Genomic DNA, 27,830 nt, shown 5'->3' on the forward strand with positions numbered 1-27,830 from the left:
ATGAAATAACATTGTTTTCCAAACGGTTCAGAAAAATGATGAGACCTTACCGAGGAAGAAAATTCAAATGAAATGAAGGCCTCAAAATGAACCAAAAGAGAATAACCCTATCATTTGCTATGAATGCAAAAAGCCGAGACTTGTCAAATATGATTGCCCACAATTAAAGATAAATGGTCAATCAAAGAATAAGCACAAGGTTCATGTGGCTACATGGAGCGATGAAAAAGGTTTCGATGAAGAGGAACAAGAAGTAGCAAACTTGTGCTTGATGGCATTCGGGGAAGATTCTAAGGTAACCTCTAACTCATCTGAATTAGATGATTTATCTTATGATGAGTTATTAGAGGAATATAATGGTTGCCTTCGGATTATGAGAAATTGTTTTTAAAATATAAAAAAGATGTCTCAAAATTGAAATATGAAAATAAGCTCATATCCAAGACCAATAATGATTTTGAAAGTAAAATCAAAGATTTGCAAATCAAACTAGAAGAGTTTGAAAAGAAAATTTCAGATTTACAAAATTTACTTTCAAAGGTCAATGATGATCATTTAAAGAAAATTGATGATCTTAAAGCTTCTTTTGATAAAGTTGGAACAAAACGTTTTGAAAATAGAGAAAATTCAAAATCCAACTTTGTTAGAAAAAGTTTTAAAAACTACAATCATAGAGGTCCCCGAAGAACCTCTAATGGAAAAATCTTTAGAAGTATATGGGTTCCTAATGGACTCATTACTACTAAAGATAAGGATATCCTACACAAATGTATACCTAAGGGGACTAGAATTTTGGAAACTAATGAATATGGACCCAAAAGAATTTGGGTACCAAAAATTAGAAATTAATCTATGTTTGTAGGAAAAAGAGCATTGCTATAAGGCATGGGAAATAAATTCAAACTCATGGTACCTTGATAGTGGATGCTCAAGACACATGACCGGGGATAAAAGTCGGTTCATAGTGCTTAACGCCAAAAATGGAGGAGAAGTGACTTTTGATGATAACTCAAAAGGTCACATTGAAGGTATAGGTACAATAGGTAATACCTCTTCCATACAAATTAAAAATGTTTTATATGTGAATGGGTTAAAGCATAATCTTTTGAGTATTAGTCAATTATGTGATAAGGGATTCAATGTCATATTTGAAACTAATGGCTGTAAAGTCATTGACATTGCATCTAATCGGATTATGCTTGTTGGTCATAGAATAGGAAATATTTACATGGTTCATTTAGACTCTATTGATATGACTAATTTATGCCTAGTTGCTAAGGATGAGCATGATAGTTGGTTATGGCATAGGATACTAAGACATGCTAGTATGAGCGTTTTGCAACGGCTAATTCAAGGTGATTTAGTTTGAGGGTTGCCTAAACTAAAATTTGATAATGATAAAATCTGTGATGCTTGTGCTAAAGGAAAACATAAGCGAGTTTCTTTTAAATCCATTAACGATGTATCAACTAGTAGAGTATTACAATTGATCCACTTAGATCTTTTTGAGCCATCTAGAACTACTAGCTTGTGTGGAAAACAATATGCATTTGTCTTGGTAGATGACTATTCTAGATATACTTGGGTTCTATTCTTAAGTACTAAAGATGAATCATTAGAAAAATTCATCACGTTTTCAAAAGTAATCCAAAACGAAAAAGGTTACTCCATAACTAGTGTTAGGAATGATCATGGAATTGAATTTGAAAATCTTGGATTTACTGAATTTTGTAATTCAAATGGTATTAGCCATAATTTTTCAGCACCTAGAACCCCTCAACAAAATGGAGTTGTTGAGAGGAAAAGTCGAACTTTAGAAGAAATGGCTAGAACCATGATTTGTGAAAACAATTTGCCAAAATATTTTTGGGTGGAAGCCACAAATACCGCTTGTTATGTTATTAATCAAGTAATGATTAGGCCTATTTTAAAGAAAACTCCATATGAACTTTTTAAAAATAAAAAGCCTAACCTTAGCTATTTTCATCCTTTTGGATGTAAATTATTTGTTTTAAACAACGGTAAAGACAATCTTGGCAAATTTGATGCTAAAAGTGATGAAGGAATTTTTCTGGGATATTCCTTAAATTCTAAAGCTTATCGAGTATTTAATAAAAGAACTTTGGTTGTAGAAAAGTCTATACATGTTGTTTTCGATGATAATCTCCTTCCGAGGAAGGATTCTTGTTTGAATGATGATGTAGGTGTTATAAATACAAATGACGTTAGACATGACGTTGGAGAATCATCATCAAAGGAAGAAATGAAAGATGAGGAAACCCATGATCCTCTCGAGAATCCAACCATTGAAGAAATGAAAGTATCTTACCCAAGAGAGTATAACTATGTCAAGGATGGTGAAATTATAGGTGATCCATCAAAAGGGGTAACAACTCGATCTTCTCTTAGAAATATTTGTAATTTTGTTGCATTTATCTCATGCATATAGCCTAAGAATATTAAAGAATCATTAAAAGATGAACATTGGATTATGGCTATACAAGAAGAGTTAAATCAATTTGAGAGAAGTAAAGTATGGACATTAGTTGAAAGGCCTAGTAATAAATCTACTGTAGGTACTAGATGGGTATTTAGGAATAAGCTTGATGAAAGTGGTAATATAGTGAGAAACAAGGCTAGACTTGTTGCTCAAGGCTATACTCAAGAAGAAGACATAGACTATGATGAAACATATGCTCCCGTAGCTAGGATGGAAGCAATTATAATGTTATTAGCATTTGCATGTTTTCATGAATTTAAATTATATCAAATGGATGTTAAAATTGCATTTTTAAATGGTTTTATAAAAGAAAAAGTGTATGTGGAACAACCTCCTAGTTTTGGAGATTCAAAATTTACAGATCATGTTCTTAAATTGACAAAAGCGCTTTACGGTTTAAAACAAGCTCCTAGAGCTTGGTATGAAATATTGTCAAACTTTTTAATTGAAAAAGGTTTTTCAAAAAGGAAGGTTGACACTACATTGTTTTTAAAGCATAAAGGTAAAGATTTATTAGTAGTTCAAATTTATGTTGATGATATAATATTTGGTTCTACTAATGATGTTCTTTGCCAAGAATTTTCTAAGCTAATGCAAAGTGAATTCGAGATGAGCATAATGGGGGAGCTCTCATTTTTCTTGGGACTCCAAATCAAGCAAAGAAAATATGGCATCTTCATCAATCAAGCTAAGTACGTCAAAGACATGCTCAAGAAGTTTGGACTGGAAAACCGCATGACACTTCAATGAGCTCATCAACAAAGCTTGGCATAGATGAAGGAGGTAAATGTGTGGATGTTAAATTATATAGGTCAATGATTGGTTCTTTGTTTTATCTAACTGCAAGTAGACCGGACATTATGTTTAGTGTTTGCTTATGTGCTAGATTTCAATCATGCCCTAAGGAATCACATTTACTAGCTGTTAAGAGAATCTTTAGATACCTTAAGGACACTCCTAATTTAGGACTTTGGTATCCTAGAGACTCTAGTTTTAGCTTGCATGCCTTCTTTGATGCGGATTATGGAGGATGCAAATTAGATAGGAAAATCACCTCTGGTACTTGCCAATTACTTGGAAATATGCTAATCTCTTAGTTTTCAAAGAAACAAAATTATGTTGCATTATCTACCACTGAAGCGGAATATATTTCAGCTGGTAGTTGTTGTGCACAAGTTTTATGGACGAAACAACAACTTTTTGATTATGGAATTAAAGTAGGTACTATTCTTATCAAGTGTGACAATACTAGTGCTATTTGTCTCACTAAAATTTTCATCCAATACTCTAGAACTAAGCATATTGAAATAAGACATCACTTCATTAGAGACCATGTCGCTAAGGAAGATGTAGTTCTAGAATTTGTTGATACTTTGCATCAATTAGCGGATATCTTTACAAAACCTTTAGATAAAGAGAGATTTTGGACACTTAGGAGAGAATTAGGTTTAACTAGCCTATCTTCACTTAGTGTTTAAAATAATTTTAACATTTTTAAGAATAAATGAAAAATGCTTATAATAGTAATGTTTGATTGCATTCTTTGCTATTAGTTAGGGGCAGTTTATGTTCTTTGGTGAAAATTAATTTTATGTTCAAATGTAGTTTACGGATTAAAATTGATTAATTGAACATGATTAATTTCAATATATGAGTTGCCAGTACCACTAGAGCTAATTAATTTAGCATTTTGAGTGTTTAAAACGGATTTTTGACATTTTTGTGCTTAATGCATTGATACACCTAATAATGCATCGATGCATCCTTGAATGTGCATCGATACACCATGAAGGTGCACCGATGCATGCCTTGAATGTGAATCGATGCACAAGGTCATGAATCGATGTATCCGTCAGGTTTTGGGGTTTAAAAGGCTTATTTTCTTATTTGTCTCAAACCCTAAAACTACACCCTCTCTAGCCGTACACCTCTCTTCCTCTCTAAATCCTCCATTTGCTCAAAATCAACAAAAATTTGTCGGAATCTTCAAGCTTTTCATCTCTATATCCTGCTACTATCAATAAATCGTGCAACACAATATCTCATTCTCTTCAATCCAAAATTTTCAAGGTATTTTTCTAAACACTTCTAGTTTATCATATTTTGATCTTAGGATTAGTTCTAGGATGAACATTATATCGGGCATTGATTGTTTGATGATTTCAAACTAGATTTTACAACCAATTTCATCAAAAGCTCACAAATTTTCAAAGAATTTTTGAATTTTCGAAATTAAAAATAAAAAAAATTATCGAAAATTTGAATTTAATTTTTAAATTTGATGTTTTTGTTTTAATTATGTTGTTTTCATGAAAAACTATACATATTATAAATTTTCAAACATTGTTTTATAAATAGTTTTTCAAAACTATGCCCATTAGGATTTGATTTAGAGAACCTTGAATTATTGAGGACTCAATTGAGTTTTGGGATTGATTAAATTGCATACATGTGTTTCAATTTGCAGGTGTTATATTCCTTTTTCGATTCCTAAACCATGTCTAATCCCAAACGCCCTAGAACATCATCGAGTCGTTCTCGTTCAAACCAACCTCCAAATCTCGTTCCTCCTCCACCTAATAGTCTAATAGGATCTTGTTTTAATATGTCTGAACGTCATAGAAACAAATTGTACTCTAGGTACAAAAATTATTTCCAATCCTCCGGGAAGAGCGTATTCCTTCTCTTCAAGCCATGATTGATATTGACTTCGAATACCTTCCGATTCTTAAAACTTGGAAGTTTGATAAATTGTTTCACCTCAAACCTATCGTTTATCAACAATTAGTCCGCATCTTCTACTCCAATGCGGTATGCATTCAAAACCAAACTCAATGTGGGACTATAGTCATTAGATCCTATCTTTTAGGCCAATATATTAATATTGACCCCGAGACTATAGCTTTCTGTTTTGGGTTAGATGATGATGGGTTATATAATGAGAATGAAAATGAGGAATATCCCTATGTTCCAAACTCTAGTGTTAATACTCTACGATCTCATCACGATCGTGTTCTTCATTTGATGATCTCTTGGTGGTTTAGACCATCCGGAGGTAGGTACTCCACTCTTCGTACTAGGGATTTATGGTGGATGCACTGTATTAAGAATAAGATCAAAATAAATTTGCCCCACATTATATTAACTCACCTAGTGGACATCATAAACATTGTTCCTTCAAAACATGTCGAAACATTGATTTATGGATGTCTTCTTAGTAACCTTTTTATCAAACTCGGTCTAAACGTCTCTCTCGACAATCCTATCCCTCTCTAAAATCAAATCAATCTCACCTCATTGAAGAAAGCGGATTGGAAACAAGATGAGGAAACCGGTCTTTGGGTATTTCAACCCGGTAAGCAAACTTCGGGAGCTAGTTCTTCACGAGCTACTCCTAGCTCTTCTCGTGCTCCTCCTCCTCTGGCACCGGCTACTGACGATGATCTCGAGTTTCAACAACTTATGCAAGATATCGACGATCATGTACCAGACGATGAGCCTGCACCGGAACCAGCACGACAAGATGATCAAACGCCACCCTATATCTGATCTTTCTTAGATTCGTTTGATCTGAGGTTTGTCTCCATGGAGTCTCAGATTACTGAGTTTCAGCGGGAGATGCGTGAACGTATGGACGCTCTCACTCTTGAAGTTCGAGCTCATTTTCCTCCTCCTCCGGTCCTCCGATAGAGTAGATCTATCCTTGTTATGCTTTCTTGATTTTAAAACTTGGATTGATTTTGATGTTTCTGAATTGTTTATTTATGATCCTTAAATGTTTGAATTTGTTAGGAGTTATGATTTGGATGCTTGGTTGATTTAACTTATTATATATTTGGTTTGATTTTAACTTTATTATTTTGAGCTTAATGTTTCTTAATTTTTGCATCATATTAGTTCATTATGACCAATTATGCCATTTCACATTTGATTATGAATATTGATTATGAAGCTAATGGCTAATCTCTCTTTTGATCTTTGATCTTAGCAGCTTAATATATATATATATATATATATATATATATAGCAAAACCTTGTTTAACTCGCTTTTTAAGTCTTTTTGATTTAACAAAAAGGGGGAGAAATGTTAAAGTGTTAAAATGTTTTAAAGGGGAGAAGTGTTATAGTAAGGGGGAGTAATTTTTCAAAACTGATTTCAAATTTTTAGAAAATCTTAAAATAACACAAATGTTTTGTTATATCAAAAAGGGGGAGATTGTTGAAAACATTTTGATGTTTCAATATAAAAAATTAAATTTAAATTAATTTTAAGATTTTACAAATGATTTTCTAAGTGTATTCGATTTAGTTAATCGAATATCAAATTATTACTCTAAGTCTTTCGAGATCAATTTCAAACCTTACTAAAAGTGTAAAATTGTGTTTTATACTTAATATATTTTTAAAACAATTTTCACAAAGTATTTTGAACCAAAATCAAGCCTAAAATCAATTTTTCATAGTGATGCACCAATTAATGCATCGATGCACCATGAAATAAATTGAACATCGAATGCATTTCATGCATCGATGCACTAAGGATTTTATGAAAACATCGAATGCATTTGATGCATCGATGCACCGGCCATGCATCGATGCACTCTGGCTATTTTGAAACATCGAATGCACTTGATGCATCGATGCACTCTTAGTGCACCGATGCACTAAGGGTCCAACGGTCAAAATATTTGAATTTACACTTGATGCACCGATGCACCATGGATATGCATCGATGCACTGAAGCTCCCAACTGAATTTATTAATTGTTTCACATTTAAACGGCTCTATTGACTCAACTAAGTATCCCCAACGTTCAGAATCATTTGAAGTAGTATTTAAACAAGTTCTGAAGCCATTGATCAACAACAATCAAGAAGAAATCATAGAGAAACAAGAGAGAAAGCATCAAACATCAAGTTTGTGCAACTCAAGCCAAATTTCCTTTCAATATTCATTTTGCTTTCAAGAACACAATTTGTGCTCATTTGTAATCATCTTTGAGTGTTCTTATCTTGTTCTAGAATTGTGCAAACATATTGCCTTGTGAGGTTTTCCTTGTAAGTTTGTAAATTTGTGTATTTCTCTTTGAAAAAGAGTGTGCTCAAGAATTGGGGTATAATTCTTGAGGGAGTTGTAAGGTTACTCTTTGTCCTCAAAAGAAAGAACAAATTAGTGAATTTGTTGGAAAATCCTTAGTGTGGATAGCTAAGGTAGTGGACGTAGACTTTGGTTGAGAAAATTGAACCACTCTAAATCGTTGTGCAACTTCTTTCAATTTTCTGCAAAAGCTTACACCAATTTTTTAATTGCCAATTCACCCCCTCTTGGCCGATTCCGTCTATCGATCAACTCAACATTTTTTAAGGGTATGTTTTCAAATCCATTAAAGGTAAGTAATTTGGATCAAAATTTTACCTTTTAATTTAACCTGCAATTTTCTTAATTAAAGACAACTAGAAATTAATTAGTGCCGAAAGGGCAATTCAAGGGTGCTAACCCTTCCTTGACTGTAACCGACTCCCGAATATGACATATCGCTGGTAAGATACAGATCAGGTAAGAAATCAATGTATCCAATCAACCCATTTTTTTTAAATAAATGATCGGTGGTGACTCTAACCATTCAATTCAAGTCGAAGCCCAATTCCGGACCCACTTGAAAGACGGTTCCGACATAGAGTAAAAGGAGGGGGCTTGGATCTTTTCAGTTTAGGTTCTATTTCGGCCGGTCACTGCTAGAGGTGATCGGCGATGAGGAAACATCGATTTACGGCGTACTTTCAGTGGCCTTGAGTTCTATGTCTCTTCGGTCGGTAGAAATAGAGAGTTTAGAAGATGAGGGGATTTTGTCTCCATTTGGTCTTGGTTTGGGGCTATTCAACCACCACGAGCAGTGGATTGGACATGAGTGGCCCACCAAATCTTGGTGGCCTACGAGTTGGTCATTCCTTCCTTTGGTTGGCTGTCATCGTTCATGTTTGAGGAAGGAGAGTGTTTTTTGAGAGAGAGAGAAAAAGAGGCTTTAGGTTTTTTTATGTTTGGGTTAGATTTTAACCAAAATTAGTAAATTTTAGCCATTATAGTAAACTTTTAGGTCCTCAAACATTTGCCGCTGATTTACACTTTAGCCACCAAATTCTCTCTTTTAATTTATTTTGATTTTGGCATATTGATTTCTTTTTTATTTTGGTCACTTATTGTCCTTTTCTTTTATTTTGATTTGGTCTCACTATTTTATTTTATTTCAATTTGGTCACCACTTTTAATTTGTTATTACTACTAACACTTGAATATTTAATATGATCTTGTGGTGACCCGCCATGGGGTATGATCTACATTATTATGGTCCAAGTAAAATTTTAACTGCTAACTTACTAATTTATTAACTACTAACTTATAAAATATTTGAATTAATCTATGACATCACAATGACCCGCCCTAGGGTATGTTTCGCATTATTTATGGTTTGGGTAACAATTAAAAATTAACCCATAACTTCTAATTTTATTCGATTGATTTATTTTCCGTTATTTACATTTCTTCCCTTTAAATTTCTGTTATTTTAATTTATACCTTTACTTTTCAACATTTACATTTTAGTCCTTTAAATTCTAATTTTTGAATTTTCTGCAATTTCTTAATTTAAATTTAAATTTCTTTTTTCTTTTATTTTGGACCTTTATTTGATGAATTTTAATTCAACCTTGCATTTTAATTTATTTCAATTTAGTCCCTTTATATTTATTATTTGCTTTTAATTTTGTCTTTAATTTCAATTTCTTTACATTTTAGTCTTAGAATTTTAGATTTTAAATTAAACCTTTTGATTTAGATTTTTAATATTTTAGTCCTAATCTAGATTACTTAGATTTTAGGTTTATTCCCTTAATTTAGGGGAATTTTTAATTTGGTCCTTGCTTTTGCTTAAGGTTCCTTTTTAAATATTCAAATCAAATAACTAATTAAAACTGACTAGGTTAATAATTAAAGCCTCCATTTTAGGCTTAATTTCAAACTTAGTCCTTAATTTAGTAAAATATTTGATTTGGTCCTCGCTTTTGCTCAAGGTTCCATTTTGACTATTCGTCTTGAGAATTTATTAAAAATGATTTGGATTAATAGCCTACATTTTTAGGTTTAATCCTTAGGTTCTTTAAATTTCATAATTTGACACTTTAGGTTAGAGATTTGCATAATTAGCTTCAATAACAAATTGTTTGATTGCATTTCGTTTTCAAAAATAAGGTAACGTTCATTTATTAAAGGATTAGTAGTGTATCTCCTGCTTTTTTCCGGTGCTGACCGCAATTGATTCACGAAGTTAATCAACATCCTTTTTAAAATCTCACATCATGATTTTTAAAATTGATAAGGCAATGTTCATTTGTTGGGATTAATAACAAAGCTTCTGCTTTTGCTTGGGGGTGGTTGTTATTGGTATTGGTAACTTGATATCATTTTTTAAATATGCATACATAGTGGGTTTTAAATTAAATAAAAGTTCAAACTCAAAATTTTCGATTTTCAAATATAGATTAATCAACTAGGTATCAATTTTGGGCTTTGTGGGGGTGCTAATCGTTCCCTATGCATAACTGACTCCCGAATCCGATTTCTGATTTCGCATACCAAAACTTGTATTTTTTATAAAATAAAATGTTTTATTAAATTTACCTGATTTTAGGTGTTCAATCTCTCCTTAAAAATGATTGGTGGTGATTCCTATCTTTTCATAAATTTGTTTTATTTTCCATAATGTCATATCGGTCTTCCCACCAAAAATCAGTTACTACAATCCGATACAAAAAAGTAAAAGAAAAGTAAGGAATACATGCGATCAACAACTAGCACTAAGGCTGATGTTGTCTCCTGTAAAGTAAAAAAGGAAAATAAGAAGAAAGTAGTCGGTGATCCTATAGAACTTTTTTAGGGTTAAAAAATTAACAAACAACCCTTATAAGAAAACTTTGCCTTCAAGATTATGATAACGTGATAACTTTTAATAGTTTAAGATGATTATAAAATAATATTTTTTTCATAAATATTTTAGTCATTGACAATACATACTCGTAAATACAGTTGCTTGAGGGAGAACGTTACTACCGGTAACCACTTAAATCTATATAATTTTTGTTGTTTGATATTTAAAAGTTTTACAAAATTTTAAAGCTCAACATCTACGGACCTGATTTAATTAGGTCTACTATAGTATTATTAGTCTATAAACGATGTATCTTCCTTGCAGTTTTCTTACTAAAGACCAAACGATCGCATTAGTTGATTAAAATTCAACTTCTCACAACCAAGGGGTTATCAAATTTTTTATTAATTTGGGTAAGTATAAGATAATGTCTATTCAAAGACAATTTTCAATCATTTGATATTGAACACTTACACCCCTGACATTCATGGTGTTTGAACCTAAGACTTTAAGGAATAACAATAATAAAAAAATAATAAAAAAATAATTTAATATGTTTTTATCAAATATATAATATTTTTATTCTCATACTTAATTCAAGTGGCATGGTTAATTTCCGTTCAGCATCCACGACAAGCAGTGGCAGATTGTGACTAGTGCTTACTTTGAAATCTAAATATTGTTCGATTATTCATTTATTTTGTTGATAGTGTCTATTATGAAATTTTGTGTAAAACATTTAATAATGTATTAAATTTCTTTGAATCTATTAAGTAATTTCAGTGATAATCTATTAAAAATTAATGCAAATTCTTTTGAAATATATAAGTATCAAGTAGTGTATATATATATATATCTTGAGAATATTCTAGAATAATATAAAAATAATAGATGTCTAAAAATATTCATAAAATAATCTAGATATTTGTAAGGTTAAATGATTAAACTGTTGTCATGTCTCAACAATCTAATGGCACTAAAATCTATAAATATGAGTGAGATTTTTTTAAACTTTTCTAATGGTTATTTCCATATTTTATTGTTATATGTATTCTAAATACTGAAATGAATTATAATTGCGTTTTTAAATATGAGAATGACTTTTTAATAAATGTGATTGTCTAGATTCAGTCGTAACGTCCTAATCAGATCTAAAGTTTTACATGCCCACTAAAATTTATAAATATGAGTGAGATTTTTTTAAAAACAATCATTTCAGATTATTTAAAAATATATTAATTTTTAAAATATTAATATAAAATAAAAAATGGAATATCACTTTATAATATGAACTAGTAATTTATTAATAAATATAAAGAGCTTTAGAGTTTAACATTTTACAAGAATTTGGCATTTGTTTGAAAGTTTGACAATTCAAGTATTTTTCTGCTGATAAATTTCTGATCCCTCTTCCCAGCGCCACGCACCTCTACTACCAAGCTCTCTAAAGCAAATGCCTCCATCAAAGCATATTCAATGAACTTAATATCCGTTCTTCTTAAAGCAAAAACTTTGATTTTCTTGATACCATGCAGTAAACAAGACGAAACTTCCTTCTTTATATGAAAATCTACAGGAGAAAACATCTGGAAAAAAAATTAATTCATAGCTACAAATTCCAACCTACAATAATATATATATACTATTCCATTGATTAATCCATACCTCTAAGTCAAAAACAATGGTTTCAAGTGATGGACTAGTAGCGAACAATGTTCCCCATCCAATGTAGCATCCGTCCAACCGCAAATAAATCCACTTTATAACAACCGGTTAAATGAAGTGACCGAAAATTACTGATTGCTGTCATCAAATTTATTGCAGAAACAATGCGTTTCCGGTCCGTGTCGGAGGAAATGATCGGTCCGATACCAATACGTGCTTCTGAAAGAGAGTTTAGGTTCTTGAGGAATGTTTTGTCGGTGTGTTGTAGTTGTATTGTAAGTAGACCAGATTTGGGGTGTTTATCTCCAGTTCTTGACTAGGGCCTTGATAACTCGTTATGGTTAGCCTCTTGAGTTTAGTACTGCAAACACCGAGTTTGTTTACGTTGCTCAAATTACAATATTCAACACGTAATTCTTCGAGTGAATCAACGCAGCTCGAGATTAACTTTTGAATAGATTCATCATCTGAGAATGTTAGATCACTGAGCTGGAGAACTTCGAGATTTTGCAGACAACAGCTTGTGGGAACACGCAGGGTGAAACTTCGATCGAAGCATAACTTCAATGTCTTGAGTGTTTTACAAGTGAAAACCCCAGATTGAAACTGAATAGATTCCCTTGTTTTAATGTTTAAATCAAGATCTGTAACGCCAATCCGTAGGGCATAGTGTACCCATCCACTGATTCTACAAGGATCCATGCCAAATCCACAGTCAAGACGGAAACTCTTGACATCGATATCCTTACGCAACAGCAGAAATCTGCCCACGAAGTTCATGAAAGTATCACGCAAAGGTTGATTCTTTAGAAAGCCATCAAGGTCAATATCAGATATCGACGTAAAAACATCCTTCCATCGTTTTGATAGAACGCATGTTTGATTTGGTTCTTTAATCGTAAGTGATGACATGATCTTCAAAAGAAGATGGTCTGGTAGATCACTGAATCTGTCGACTGCATCTTTCTCCTCTACTGTTCTAGCTTTTACTTCCCTAACATAAACCATAAAACAAAACCCAAATCAAGAACTCGATTGAAGTTGATTGTCGACGAAGGAAGCAGTAAAAAATTCAACGCACATACCTGGTTTTTTTATTTTCAGTATTTCCGGAAACTCTTTTTCTTTTGTTGGCCATCGGATTTAGGGTTTGGTTCTCACCAAGAAAATAAAAGGTTTGAAGAAAGAAGAGGAAGAGAACCTTAAATAGTTTTTACCGGCGATCTGATTAGGGTATCGACGTTACTTTCGCTCTACTTAAATAGATTATTTTTAGAATTTAAGTCCACGTGGGAATAATAAAACATGATATATATAGAGAGAGAGAGGTAGGATCCTGTTATACAGTGTAAAATTCTTTTAGTTTTATACAGATTTAGAAACGTTGTACCAGTGAAAATAGATGACCGAGATTAACGTTAGGAAATTAGAAGATATTCACTGAAAAAACAATGTGTTAATCTCAACTATTTATTTTTATTCATCTAACGACCCTATATTTTTGTAAAACTGAAAAAAAAATTATTATTGAGAAGCCATTTACTTTAAATATTAAATATAATATATAAGGCTTATTATAAAAATTAATACCCAAAATTGATTTCTACAAGAAAAATAATCAAAATAACATTTATGTTGACCTACAATTATTAATCAGGTTATAATATATAATACTTAATAACATCATTATTTTCACAAATTCAATATTAGATTAGTAATCTGATTAGCTATTAAGATGGCAAAGTATTAGTTTATGTAATAAATTTAAGAGTAAACTATATAAATCATTACTTAATTTTAAATTTTCAATTTAATAACTGATATGTTAAAATGTTTTAGTCACTCATCGGTTAATAATATGACATTAAACTCAAACTTTTCTTATTTACTTAACTTTTCAACTCTCGAATTTGTACCTATTTATTCATTCATCAATGTTAACTCTTCCATCCCTATTAGTGTTCACCGCTCTCACCACTTACCTTCGAGTGAGCATTTCATTCTTGTGGCTATGACTGCAATTTCATCATTTCATAATCGATTATTATAGAGTACGATTAATTTCATTCTCAAAATATATTTGGATTTGGATTAAAATAAACTCATATTATTCTATTTAACTAAAATAAATCTTATAAACTTAAATATTTGCAAGGATTTGAAGAACTGAAGTTTAAAACAAAACTATTTACCGTGGAGCCTCGGCTACAAGCATGTAATTATTAAGAGTGTTTGTCCAATTTGTTAAGTTGCTTAAAACAGAGGATAACCGGCTGAGGACTGCGGCACTTGGAGAAGGGGAAGTTGAGCTGCAACATGTTCGTTTCAATGGCTAAACTATTTTTTAATAGTATGGATTGATTACAAGGTAATATATGTTCATAATTTTCTTAATCGATTGACAATGCACATATACTCTACAGATGTAGCTGTTCGAACTCAATACCTCTAGGGAGAACAACTTTTCTTGCTAAATTTGCATAAGCTAATTAGATTGGTCCCCGTTTTTATCTAAAAAAAATTCCATTCATCTCGTCCCTGCAAAATTCCCTGATAACCAAACTTTATGTAACAATGAATTGAATTGATATGAATAGAGAGTCGAGAGTGAATATAAGGATGGGAGTTAAGGATGGGAGGACTGGTGGACTCGGTGCATGTTTATTAAGTGCAGATGGCCAGGTTACAAGTGGAAGAGTTGGTGGACCTTTAAAGGCTGTTGGAAGTGCATTTCCAATGGTGAAAGTTGCAGCTTAGAGGAGTTCAATAAAATGGTGAGAGCCATGAACACCAATGAAATGAAAAAATAAATTGGGAATTAGAAAAAGTTTGAGTTAAAATGTCAGGTCCTCGGTCTGTTATTAAATTAACGAAGTGACTAAAAAATCAATATATAAAGTTTAGTTATTAAATTAAAAAAAAATTAAACTTGAGTGGCCAAAATAGGAATGAGAAAAAAAGTTAAGTGATGATCTGTTTAATTTACCCTATGTTTAAAGATAAGCTACTTATCTAGTCACTCACCTATTCTCGCAACTTCATTTTGGTCATCCAACTATTTGTTTTTCAAAATCATACCTAACTTTACATTATGGTCACCCAAAAATTAACAGTGATGCTAACGTGCCACCATAAGATAATACCACATTATTATTGAAAAATATTACATTCAACAGTTATGTTTATTTTTTAACATGTGACCAAAATACAAAATTAGGTATGATTTGAAAAAATAAAATAGTTGAATGACTAAAACGAAATCACGAAAATAGGTGAGTAACTAAATATGTACTTTACGCTAAACTTAAATATAAATAATTATTAATGGTTAGGTACTAAGTGTATGCCCATGTACATCAAGGAAAATGCGTTCTTAAAAGCAAGCAATTAATCAAAGATTGCTTTTATGATGCTTGTGGTTTCAACTTTACCTTGGATGATAAAGAGGTTGTAAAATCAGGTAATCGTTGATGTTTTAATCGGATTATGTTAGGTCAGATCAAATAAGATACATGTTGAGTCAGAACAATTTAATGGTTTGATTCGGATCAGGTCAGGTCCATATCTAATCAGTTCCGGTCATTTTTTTAGGTTGATATGGCATCATATTCAGTTTGGGTTCAGGTAATGTTAATTTCAATTCGGATCAGTATCAGTTTAGGTCAAAACAGTTCAGGTCCGAAGTAGTTAAATTCAAGGTTAATTTAAGTTCGAATGGACTTCAGTTCGATTTCGTTCAGATCGGGTCACATTATTGACAGACAAAATTTAGTTCGGATCTTACCGAATACGGATTGACTTCAAGTCGGGTCATTTTTGGGTTAAATATTTTTCGCCTTTTAATGTTTCATGAACATAAGAATGTCGAACTGTAATTTGTAATTGTATATGATTTAGAATAAATTTAAAAAATATAAATAATTATGGGTCCATTTTGATAAAAATATAATTTAAAGTACTAAATTGAACAAACATGAAATTATAAACAAAAATTTAAATAAATTAAACAACATGCATGAATGAGGGATCAAATTAGAATAATTATAAAATGTGAAGTTTAAATTGATAAAAAAATGGACTAAATTGCATACATTTAAAAAGTTGGTGAATAAAAGTTTATAGAATTTAAAATGAAATTCATTATGTGATTTATAGGGTTTGAAGTAAAATACAAAAATATAAATAAGGGTTAGTTTTATATACAAATATAATATCAAGGACTAAAATGAACAAATATGAAATTATAAATTTAAATTTAAATAAATTAAACAACATAAAAGGATAAAATCAAAATAATCACAAAATATGAAATAAAATTGTTGTTGGGATTTGCGGAAGCTCGAATCGACAACCGAAACGGTTTGCAAAGAGAGGTCGGGATGATTTTTGTGTTTAGGGAGTAAGGAGATTGAAAGATAGAAAATTTGCACAGCGATTTATAGTGGTTAGACTTCTCAACCAAGTCCACATCCACTACCTTAGCTCCTCACTAAGGATTTTCCAACAAATTCACTAATTTGTTCTTTCTTTTTCAAGGACAAAGAGATAACCTTTACAACTCTCTAGTTTTTCACGGGATAAACTAGAACATGTCCCCAGCTTTTACACTGGCTTAGCTAGAACATTTCCCCTTTACAAAAGGATAAAAGAAGTAAACAAATAAACCTCTCAAAGTTAGGTGTTTACAAAAATTAAGCTCACTAGAACAATATTTACAAGAGAGAATGAAAATAAGAATGAAAAACTTCTTCTCTTGTGTTTGAATGCTTAGATAAGTGTTCTCATATGTCTTCAAGTGTCCTCAGCTTGAAATGAGTTTGAAGTCGTATATAGTCGTTGGGGATGATTTGGATCCATTTGGGGATGATTTTTCTTCAAAACAAGGTTATCCATAACAGGGGGTATCGATACCCCTTCAAAAGGTATCAGTACCCCTTCAAAGGGTATCGATACTTCCTTTGTTAATTTCAAATTTAACTAGCCTTTTCTAGTCGTTGGAGCCTTGGGTATTGATACCCAGTAGGGGTATCGATACCCAGGTATGGATACCCATAGGGGTATCAGTACCCTTTTTGCATTCAATGTTTGAGCAGTCATAGGGGTATTGATACCCAGTCATAGGGGTATCGATACCCTGGTATGGATACCCATTTATAGGGGTATTGGTACCTCTTAGTATTTTTACTCAAATCCGAATTTAATGGACTTTGAATTATTTTTGAAACCTTTTGAAATCTTTGAATAAATTCAATTCAAGTACAAAAACATTTTGCTTTAAATTTGTTATATCGAAACATAGTTCAACAATATCCCCATTTTTTATATAAAGAAAACATTTGAAAAATTGTTTTTTGGCAAAACTCCCCTTGATAAAATGTTTAATGAAAAAGATACCAATTGTTTACAAAAGGATACCAATTGTTAAAAATATACCAATTGTTGGAAAATATATGAAAATGTTAAACTCCCCCTTTTCATTATGAAATTGAATTTTTTAAACCGTACATCTCCCCCTTTTTGTTATATAAAAAATGTTGGGATTTGCGGAAGCTCAAATCACCAACCAAATCGGTTTGCAAAGAGGGGTCAAAACAGTTTTTGTGTTTAGGGAGTAAGGAATTGAAAGATAGATAATTGCACAGTGATTTATAGTGGTTTGACTTCTCAACCAAGTCTACATCCACTACCTTAGCTCTTCACCAAGGATTTTCCAACAAATTCACTAATTTGTTCTTTCTTTTTCAAGGACAAAGAGATAACCTTTACAAACTCCCTAGTTTTTCACGGGCTAAACTATAACCTTTCCCTAGCTTTTAGCATGCTTATCTAGAACCAAAACCCCTTTACAATGAAAGAAAATATAAACAAGAAAACCTCTCTAAGGTAGGTGTTTACAAGAATTAAGCTCACAAGAACATAAATATCTACAAGATAAAGATGAAATAAGAATAAAAAAACTCTTCTCTTGTGTTTGATTGCTTTGAAAGTTGTTCTATATCTTCTTCAAGTGTCCTCATCTTGTATTTATAGCTTGAAATGAGTTTGAAGTCGTATCTAGCCGTTGGGAATGTTTTTGATTCGTTTAGGGATTATTTTTCTGTAAAACAAGGTTGTCCATAACATGGGGTATTGATAGGGGTATCAGTACCCCTTCATTAAATTCAAATCAACTAGTCGTTTACTAGCTGTTGGAGCCTTGGGGTATCGGTACCATTTTGCATTCTATAATTTGAGCCTTCATGGGGTATTGATACCCATTCATAGGGGTATCGGTACCTCTTAATATATTTTCTCAAATTCGAATTTAATGAACTTTGAATTATTTTTGAAACCTTTTGAAACACTTTGAATAAATTTAATTCAAGTTCAAAAACATTTTGCTTAAATTTGTTATATCAAAACATTGTTGTACAATCTCCCTCTTTTTGATATAACAAAACATTTGAAAAATCATTTTAGGCAAAACTCCCCCTTAATAAAATGTTTAATGAAAAAGATACCAATTGTTTACAAAATGATATCAATTGTTAAAAAAATACCAATTGTTACCAATTGTTGGAAAATATATGAAAATGTTAAGCTCCCCATTTTCATTAAGAAATTGAATTTTTCAAATCAAACTTCTCCCCCTTATTGTTATATCAAAAATAGTTCAATTCTTTGAAGTTGAAAATAAATTTGGAGAGTAAGTGGTAATTTTTACATTTAAAAATCATTTGAAAAATCAAAGCTCTCCCTCAATAAATGCATTTCAAACAAAATTTAGCTTTAAGAACTTGACACTTAAACAAAATTGAATTTCAAAAAAGAATAACAAACATGTTAGTAGCACATGAAATTCAATATATCTAAGTCTAAAATACTTTATGCAATATCAATTATTGAAATTAAGTGCATATGCATAAAGCTTTTCAAAAATGTTATGCATTTGAAAATTTTAATTTCAATTGTTAGAGAGATATCTTTTGTATTTAAAAACACATGCATAAACATTCAAATTTAGGTCAAAAATTTAAAATTTGTAAAATCAAAGTATTTGAAAAGTTGATATCAATTGTTAGAGATATATCATTTGCATTAAAACCAATTTTGACCAAAAATTTATTATGATAAACTAAAAAATTCTGAAAAATCATTAAAACTTTAAAATGTTCATCATAAAACCTTTTTAACATACATGAGATTAAAATAATAATGCATAATCATTTAAAATAAAAACTCATGCATGATTAAAATCAAATGAGCAACCAAATAGCCAAAATTAAAAGCATTAAGCTTAAAGGTTACCTATTCTTTTTTCATGTGTGGCTAGAGCATCTTGAATATCATCATTTTCATCACCATTGCTCCCACACACATACAAGAGACATTTATTTGGATTTTGGTATCCAAATTGCTTTGGATCCTTGGACGTTAGTTTCAATGCCCCTTGTTCCCTTAGGAACCCATACTTGTCTAATTTTAAAACGTTTTACTTTCTTTAAAAGACAAGTATGTTCCAAATGACGATGAAAATGACAATATGAGGATATTGTCATTATTGAACTAGATGAATTATTTAAAATGATTTCGTTTTCTTTTGTTAAGCATTCAAGCTTAACTTTCAAATCAAAATTTCTTTTTCAAAACTTTCAATTTTCATTTTTGAAAGCTCTAAATCCTTTTTTTTTTAAATTTCATTTTGGCTTTCAAAATCTATTTTTGTTTTCAAAAGAAAATTGTTTTCGATATTAAATTTTGAAATCATTTTCCTATATTTGGAGTTCATGGTCTCTGTTGAAAACATTTTGATATTTCGATATAACAAATTAAGTTAAATGAATTTTAAGATTTTCCAAATGATTTTCTAAGTATATTCGATAGAATTATTCGAATATCAGAACATTACTCCAAATCTTTCAAAGATCATTTTTAATCCTTACTCAAAGTGTAAAATTAAGTTTTAATTTTAAAACAATTTCAAAATAATTTTACAAAGTATTTCGAACCATTTCAAAGCCAAAAATTCCATATTGCTCAGAGGGAACTGATTCCCCCCTAAGGGGGTACCGATTCCCCCCTGAATGGTTTGGCTCCGAGAATTCCAGTATGCTCGGATGGAACCGATTCCCCCCCCCAGGAGGTATCGATTCCCCCTTGTATAACGGGCGAAATATTTGAATTTTACACTTAGGGAACCAATTCCCCATAGGGGGTACCGATTCCCCCCACGCTCCAAGCTATTTTATTAATTGTTTTCACACTAAAACGGCTATATGATCTTCACTAATCATCCCCAACGTTCAGAAGTGATTCAAGGTGTATTTAAACAAGTTCTAAAGCCCTTGATCAATAAGAAATTATAGAGAAACAAGAGAGAAAGCATCAAACACCAAGTTTGTGCAAATCAAGCCAATTTTCCTTTCAATATTCATTTTGCTTTCAAGAACACCATTTGTGCTCATTTGTAATTATCTTTGAGTGTTCTTTTCTTGTTCTAGAATTGTGCTAACATCTTACCTTGTGAGGTTTTCCTTGTAAGTTTGTAAATTTGTAATCTTCTCTTTGGGAAAGAGTGTTCTCAAGAATTGGGGTATATTCTTGAGGGTGTTGTAAGGTTATCTCTTTGGCCTCAAAAGAAAGAAAAAATTAGTGAATTTGTTGGAAAATCCTTAGTGTGGATAGCTAAGGTAGTGGACGTAGACTTTGATTGAGAAAGTCGAACCAATCTAAATCGCTGTGCAATTACTTTCAATTTTCTACAAAAGCTTCCACCAAATTTTTAATTGCCAATTCACGCCCCTCTTGACCAATTCCGTCAATCGATTAACTCAACAATTGGTATCATAGCCTCACTCATTTGAAGGTTTAATCGCCTCTTGAGTCGATCCGGGAAGAGTTAAATCGATAAAGATGGTGTCTACTTCCGGTTCATTCTCCATGGAAGAATCCAGACCTATTGACGTGCCTCCACACTTCAATGGAACAAATTATCATCATTGGAAGAGGTGTATGATGATATTCATCAAATCATTTGATATGGAAGCTTGGATGATAATCAAGAAAGGATATTCCTCTCCTACTAAGAAGGCAAAGAAGTGAAGTGTTCAAGAACGGAAGGAAGATCAACAAAACTCAAAGGCTATGCACATGTTGTGTTGTGCAATTGATCCTAATGTATATAAAGGAGTTTCTTCTTGTTCAAGTGCCAAGGAAATATGGGATAAGCTTGAGGAGATCTATAGAGACAAGGAAGAAGAAGAACCAATAAAAGTGATGTCTCTATTAGCTCTCACAGAGCCAAAGGTATCTTCTAACTCAAATATATCAAATTCAAAATCTTTTAATGAGTTACAAGATGCTTATGATAAATTATTTTCGGAGTTTGAGACCATGAACTCCAAATACAATAAATTGATTTCTAAATTTATTGCTAAAAATGATCTTCTTTTGAAAGCTAAAACATACTTGGAAAATCAAAATGAAATGTTGAGAAAGGAGTTAGAGCTTTCAAAAATAAAATCTAAAAACTTTGAAAAAGAAATTTTCAAATTAAACAAACTTCTTCTAGAAATGAAAATGGATTTTGAAAATCAAAATGAAATCTTGAAGAAGGATTTAGAACTCTCAAAAATGAAATTTGAAAGTATTGAAAAAGAAAATTTCAATTTGAAAGATAAGCTTGAATGTTTAACAAGAGAAAAAGAGATCATTCTAAATAATTCATCTAGTTCAATAATGACAATATGTTCACATTGTCATTATCATGGTCATAAGGAACATACTTGTCCTTTAAAGAAAGGAAAACGACTTAAAATTAGACAAGTATGGGTTCCAAAAGGAACAAGAGGCATTGAAACTAATGTTCAAGGATCCAAAGCAATTTGGATACCAAAATCTACTTAAATGTCTCTTGTAGGTGTGTGAGAGCAATTGTGATAAAGATGATGATATTCAAGATGCTCTAAGACACACATAAAAAGGGAATGGGTAACCTCTAAAATTAATGTTTTTATTATTTGGTTGCTCATTTAGTTTATGCCTGCATGAAGTTTTAAAATGTTGAATTATGTTTTATCTCATGTATGTTGAAAAATATTGTATGATGAACATGGTAATTTTTGGTAGTGTTTTATAAAAGAGTTCATCATATTAATTTTTGGTCAAAATTGTTTTTTTAAAGTAATTGATATCTCTTTAACAATTGATATCGATTTTTCAAGAACTTTGGTTTTGCAAAATTTTGACCTGAAATTTTTTTTTAATGTTTATGCATAGATTTTTTGTTTAACTATTATAAAGTTTTAATGCATAACATTTTCAAAAACTTTATGCATGTTCTCTTAATCTCTATAATCAACATTGCATAATGTTTTATATGTGAATGGATTAAAGCATAATCTATTGAGTATTAGTCAACTATGCGATAAAGGATTCAATGTCTTATTTGAAATTAATGGTTGTAAAGTCATTGACATTGCATCTAATCGGATTATGCTTGTTGGTCATAGAATAGGAAACATATACATGGTGCATTTAGATTCTTTTGATATGACTAATTTATGCCTAGTTGTTAAGGATGAACATGATAGTTGGTTATGGCATAGGAGACTAGGACATGCTAGTATGAGTGTTTTGCAACGGTTAATTCAAGGAGACCTAGTAAGAGGGTTGCCTAAGCTTAAATTTGATAATGATAAAATCTGTGATGCTTGTTCTAAAGGAAAACAAAAGCAAGTTTCTTTTAAATCTATTAATGATGTATCAACTAGTAGAGTTTTACAATTGATCCATTTAGATCTTTTTGGGCCAACTAGAACTACTAGCTTGGGTGGAAAACAATATGCATTTGTCTTGGTAGATGACTATTCTAGATATACTTGGGTTCTATTTTTAAATACTAAAGATGAAGCATTAGAACAATTCATCACGTTTTCAAAAGTAATCCAAAATGAAAAAGGTTACTCTATAACTAGTGTTAGGAGTGATCATGGAACTGAATTTGAAAATCTTGGATTTACTGAATTTAGTAACTCTAACGGTATTAGCCATAATTTTTCAGCACCTAGAACCCCTCAACAAAATGGAGTTGTTGAGAGGAAAAATCGAACTTTAGAAGAAATGGCTAGAACCATGCTTTGTGAAAATAATTTGCCAAAATATTTTTGGGCGGAAGCCACAAATATCGCTTGTTATGTTGTAAATCGAGTAATGATTAGGCCAATTTTAAAGAAAACTCCATATGAAATTTTCAAAAATAAAAAACCTAACATTAGTTATTTTCATCCTTTTGGATGTAAATGTTTTGTTTTAAACAACGGTAAAGAAAGCCTTGGCAAATTTGATGCTAAAAGTGATGAAGGAATTTTTCTGGGTTATTCCTTAAATTCTAAAGCCTATCGTGTATTTAATAAAAGAACTTTAGTTGTAGAAGATTCTATAAATGTTGTTTTCGATGATAATCCCCTTCCGAGGAAGGATTCTTGTCTGAATGATGATGTAGGTGTTATAATTACAAATGACGTTAGACATGACGTTGGAGAACCATCATCAAAAGAAGAAACGAAAAATGAGGAAACACATGATCCTCTTGAGAATCCAACCATTGAAGAAAGGGAAGTATCTTATCCAAGAGAGTACAACTATGTCAATGATGGTGAAATTATAAGTGATCCATCAAAAGGGGTAACAACTCGATCTTCTCTTAAAAATATTTGTAATTATATTGCATTTATCTCATGCATAGAGCCTAAGAATATTAAAGAAGCATTAAATGATGAACATTGGATTATGGCTATGCAAGAAGAGTTAAATCAATTTGAGAGAAGTAAAGTATGGACATTAGTTGAAAGGCCTAGTAATAAATCTACTGTAGGTACTAGATGGGTATTTAGGAATAAGCTTGATGAGAGTGGTAATATAGTGAGAAACAAGGCTAGACTTGTTGCTCAAGGGTATACTCAAGAAGAGGGCATAGACTATGATGAAACATACGCTCCCGTAGCTAGGATGAAAGCAATTAGAATGTTACTAGCATTTGCATGTTTCAATGAATTTAAATTATATCAAATGGATGTTAAAAGTGCATTTTTAAATGGTTTTATAAAAGAAGAAGTGTATGTGAAACAACCTCCAGGTTTTGAAGATTCAAATTTTCCGGATCATGTTTTAAAATTGACAAAAGCTATTTATGGTTTAAAGCAAGCTCCTAGAGCTTGGTATGAAAGATTGTCAAATTTTTTAATTGAAAAAGGTTTTTCAAAAGGGAAGGTTGACACTACATTGTTTTTGAAGCATAAAGGTAAAGATTTATTAGTAGTTCAAATTTATGTTGATGATATAATATTTGGTTCTACTAATGATGCTCTTTGCCAAGAATTTTCTAAGCTAATGCAAAGTGAGTTTGAGATGAGCATGACGGGGGAGCTCTCATTTTTCTTGGGACTCCAAATCTAGCAAAGAAAAGATGGCATCTTCATCAATCAAGCTAAGTACGTCAAAGATATGCTCAAGAAGTTTGGACTGGAAAATGGGAAACCTCATGACACTCCAATGAGCTCTTCAACAAAGCTTGACTTAGATGAAGGAGGTAAATGTGTAGATGTTAAATTATATAGGTCAATGATTGGATCTCTACTTTATCTAACTGCAAGTAGACCGGACATTATGTTTAGTGTTTGCTTATGTGCTAGATTTCAATCATGCCCTAAGGAATCACATTTACTAGCTGTTAAGAGAATCTTTAGATACCTTAAGGACACTCCTAGTTTAGGACTTTGGTATCCTAGAGACTCTAGCTTTAGCTTGCATGCTTTTTCTGATGCGGATTATGGAGGATGCAAATTAGATAGGAAAAGCACCTCCGGTACTTGCCAATTCCTTGGAAACATGCTAATTTCTTGGTTTTCAAAGAAACAAAATTGTGTTGCATTATCTACCACTGAAGTCGAATACATTTCAGCTGGTAGTTGTTGTGCACAAGTTTTATGGATGAAACAACAACTTTTTGATTATGGAATTGAAGTAGGTACCATTCCTATCAAGTGTGACAATACTAGTGCTATTTGTCTCACTAAAAATCCCATCCAACACTCTAGAACTAAGCACATTGAAATAAGACATCACTTCATTAGAGACCATGTCACTAAGGAAGATGTAGTTCTAGAATTTGTTGATACTTTGCACCAATTAGCGGATATATTTACAAAACCTTTAGAAAAGGAACGATTTTGGACACTTAGGAGAAAATTAGGTTTGACCAATCTATCTTCACTGAGTGTTTAAAATAATTTTAGCACTTTTAATAATAAATGAAAAATGCTTATAATAGCAATTTTTGATTGCATTCATTGCTATTAGTTAGGGGGAGTTTATGATTCGTGATGAAAAATTAATTTTATGTTCAAATATCGTTTAAAGATTAATTGAATTGTTTGAACATGATTAATTTTCAATATATGAGTTGCCAATACCACTAGAGGAAATTAATTTAGCATTTTGGGTGTTTAAAATCGGATTTTAGCATTTTGGTGCAGAGGGAATTGATCCCCCCTTGAGGGAACCGATTCCCCCTTTGAAGGGGAACCGATTCCCCCTTTGAAGGGGAACCGATTCCCCCCACAGGGGAATCGATACCCCCCTGGGGTTCTGGTTAAACACGGGCAGAACCCTTATTTTGTTCAAAACCCTTCTTCATTCCGCCGTTTCTCTCCTTCTAAGCACTCAAATCTCCATTTTTTCCTCAAATCAACGTTTTTAATCGGAATTCACTTCAAATATCATCCTCTAAACCTGTTAGAATCATCAAAAATGTGCAAACTTCATCTAATCTCACTCAAATCCGAAATCATTCAAGGTATTTTTCCAAAACTTCTTTTTATCAATTTATGAACATAGAACTAGTTTTAATTAGTTCTAGGTTGAATTTTTGATCGGGCATTGATTATTTAGTGATTAGAAACTAGATATTACAACTAATTTCATCAAAAACACAAGATGTTTTCAAAATTTTCTAAATTTTCGAAATAAAAAAAATTAATTTTCAAATTATTGTGTTTTGATTAAATTATGTTGTTATTATGAAAACTATACATATATTGTTTCTCAAAACCATATTTTTTCAAAAGTTTTTCAAAAACTTTGCCCATTAGGATTGATTTAGAGAACCTTGAAATATTGAGGACTCAATTGAGTTGTGGGATTGATTGAATTGCATACATGTGTTTTCTAAATTACAGGTTATCAATTCTATTCCGATTTCCTAAACCATGTCCAATCATAAACGTGCTAGGTCTTCATCTAGTCGTTCACACCGTCAACCAAATCCACCTCCAAATCCTCCACCTATTCCAATTTCTAATCCTAATCCTATTGATCCTAATTTGACTATCCAAAATTCGTGTTTCAATCATCCTGGTCCTAGAAATCATCGTTTTTGGTATTATCAATATTTCGACTCTAACAAAATCCGAGAAGAACGTATTCCTTCTCGTCAAGCTATGTTAGCTATCAATTTTAAATATCTTCCTCTTTTACAATAGTGGAAATTTGATAAACTCTTTGACCTTGAACCCATCGTTTACCATCAACTTGTTCGTATTTTCTATTCTAATGTCGTTTGTGTTAAAAACCAAACTAAAACCGAAACCATAGGAATTCGTTCCAACCTTCTAGGACAATTCTTATATATTGACTCGGCTTACATAGCCAATACATTCGGATTAGATAATGATGGGATTTCAAATGAAAAATAGGTTTTAGGATCTCGTTATAAAAGAAGGGATAGTGCAAGTGTCCTAGACCTTCATGAACGTTTTCTTCATCTAATGATTTCTTGGTGGTTTCGACCATCCGGAGGTCGTTATTCTACTCTTAGAGCCTTAGATCTTTGGTGGTTACATTGTTTCAAAAATAATATTAAAATCAACCTACCTCATATTATTTTTGCTGAAATTGTTGAAACCGTAAATCTTGTTCCTAACAAAAAACTCTGTTCATCTCTTGTTTACGGTTGCATTTTGAGTAATCTGTTTTCCAAAGCTGGGCTTAGAGTCGGTCTAGATGCCGTTTTTCCCCTTAAGAAACAAATTAACATTCTTTCCTTAACGAGAACGGGATGGATTAAGGATAAGGAAACCGGTGAATGGGTTCGATCTTCTGCAAATACTCCGGGAGCTAGTTCTTCACAAGCTCCACCCGAAGCTGACGAATATCTCGAGCTTGAGCAATTAATTCGAGACATCGATGAAGCCAAAGATGAACCTGAGCAGCCCGAGGAGCAGCCCGAAGAGCAAGCACAATAAACGCATCCAATGCCTCCATATTTCCAATCCTTTATGGAGACATTCAATTTTCGATACGCTACTATAGATTCGCGCTTTACTTCTATACAGTCCCATTTATCCACAATGGGAGCTCAACAATTAGAAATTCTTCGAGAAATGCGTGCAAATAATGAAGCAACCAACGCACGTATTAATGACCTCACTAACAAAATGGTCGCTATGCGAGCTCATTTTCCTCCTCCTGATCCGGATATGTGATTCAATGTTTTGCTTTGAACTCCAAACTTGTTGTTTTAACATTTTGAATATTTTGGAATATTTGAATTTGTGGATTGATTGACTTTGAATTTGTTTGGATTTATGAATGGTTAGAAATTATCTATTTGGTGTGATTAAATTTATTCATTATTGCATCATTTACTTCATGATTAGATATGATTTTGCCATTTCATATTAATTATGAATATTGATTATGAAACTA

General features: G+C 31.8%; 1 protein-coding gene across 1 annotated transcript in view; it reads right to left on the minus strand.

The window, feature by feature from the left end:
• The window catches only part of LOC120165436 (F-box/LRR-repeat protein At3g26922-like), a 28,683-nt gene extending 15,459 nt beyond the window's left edge, over nt 1–13,224 (minus strand). The window contains exons 1-4 of the mRNA XM_039174953.1: nt 13,172–13,224; nt 12,372–13,080; nt 12,087–12,179; nt 11,849–12,007 (exon numbers count right to left, since the gene is read on the minus strand). Of these exons, the coding sequence (XP_039030884.1) occupies nt 11,849–12,007; nt 12,087–12,179; nt 12,372–13,080; nt 13,172–13,224 (1,014 nt within the window). The remainder of the gene's footprint in view (nt 1–11,848; nt 12,008–12,086; nt 12,180–12,371; nt 13,081–13,171) is intronic.
• Between the last annotated feature and the right edge of the window lie 14,606 nt (nt 13,225–27,830).

This window comes from Hibiscus syriacus, unplaced genomic scaffold (genome assembly GCF_006381635.1).
Source record: "Hibiscus syriacus cultivar Baekdansim isolate YM2019G1 unplaced genomic scaffold, ASM638163v2 tig00111582_pilon, whole genome shotgun sequence".
Lineage (NCBI taxonomy): Eukaryota > Viridiplantae > Streptophyta > Magnoliopsida > Malvales > Malvaceae > Hibiscus > Hibiscus syriacus.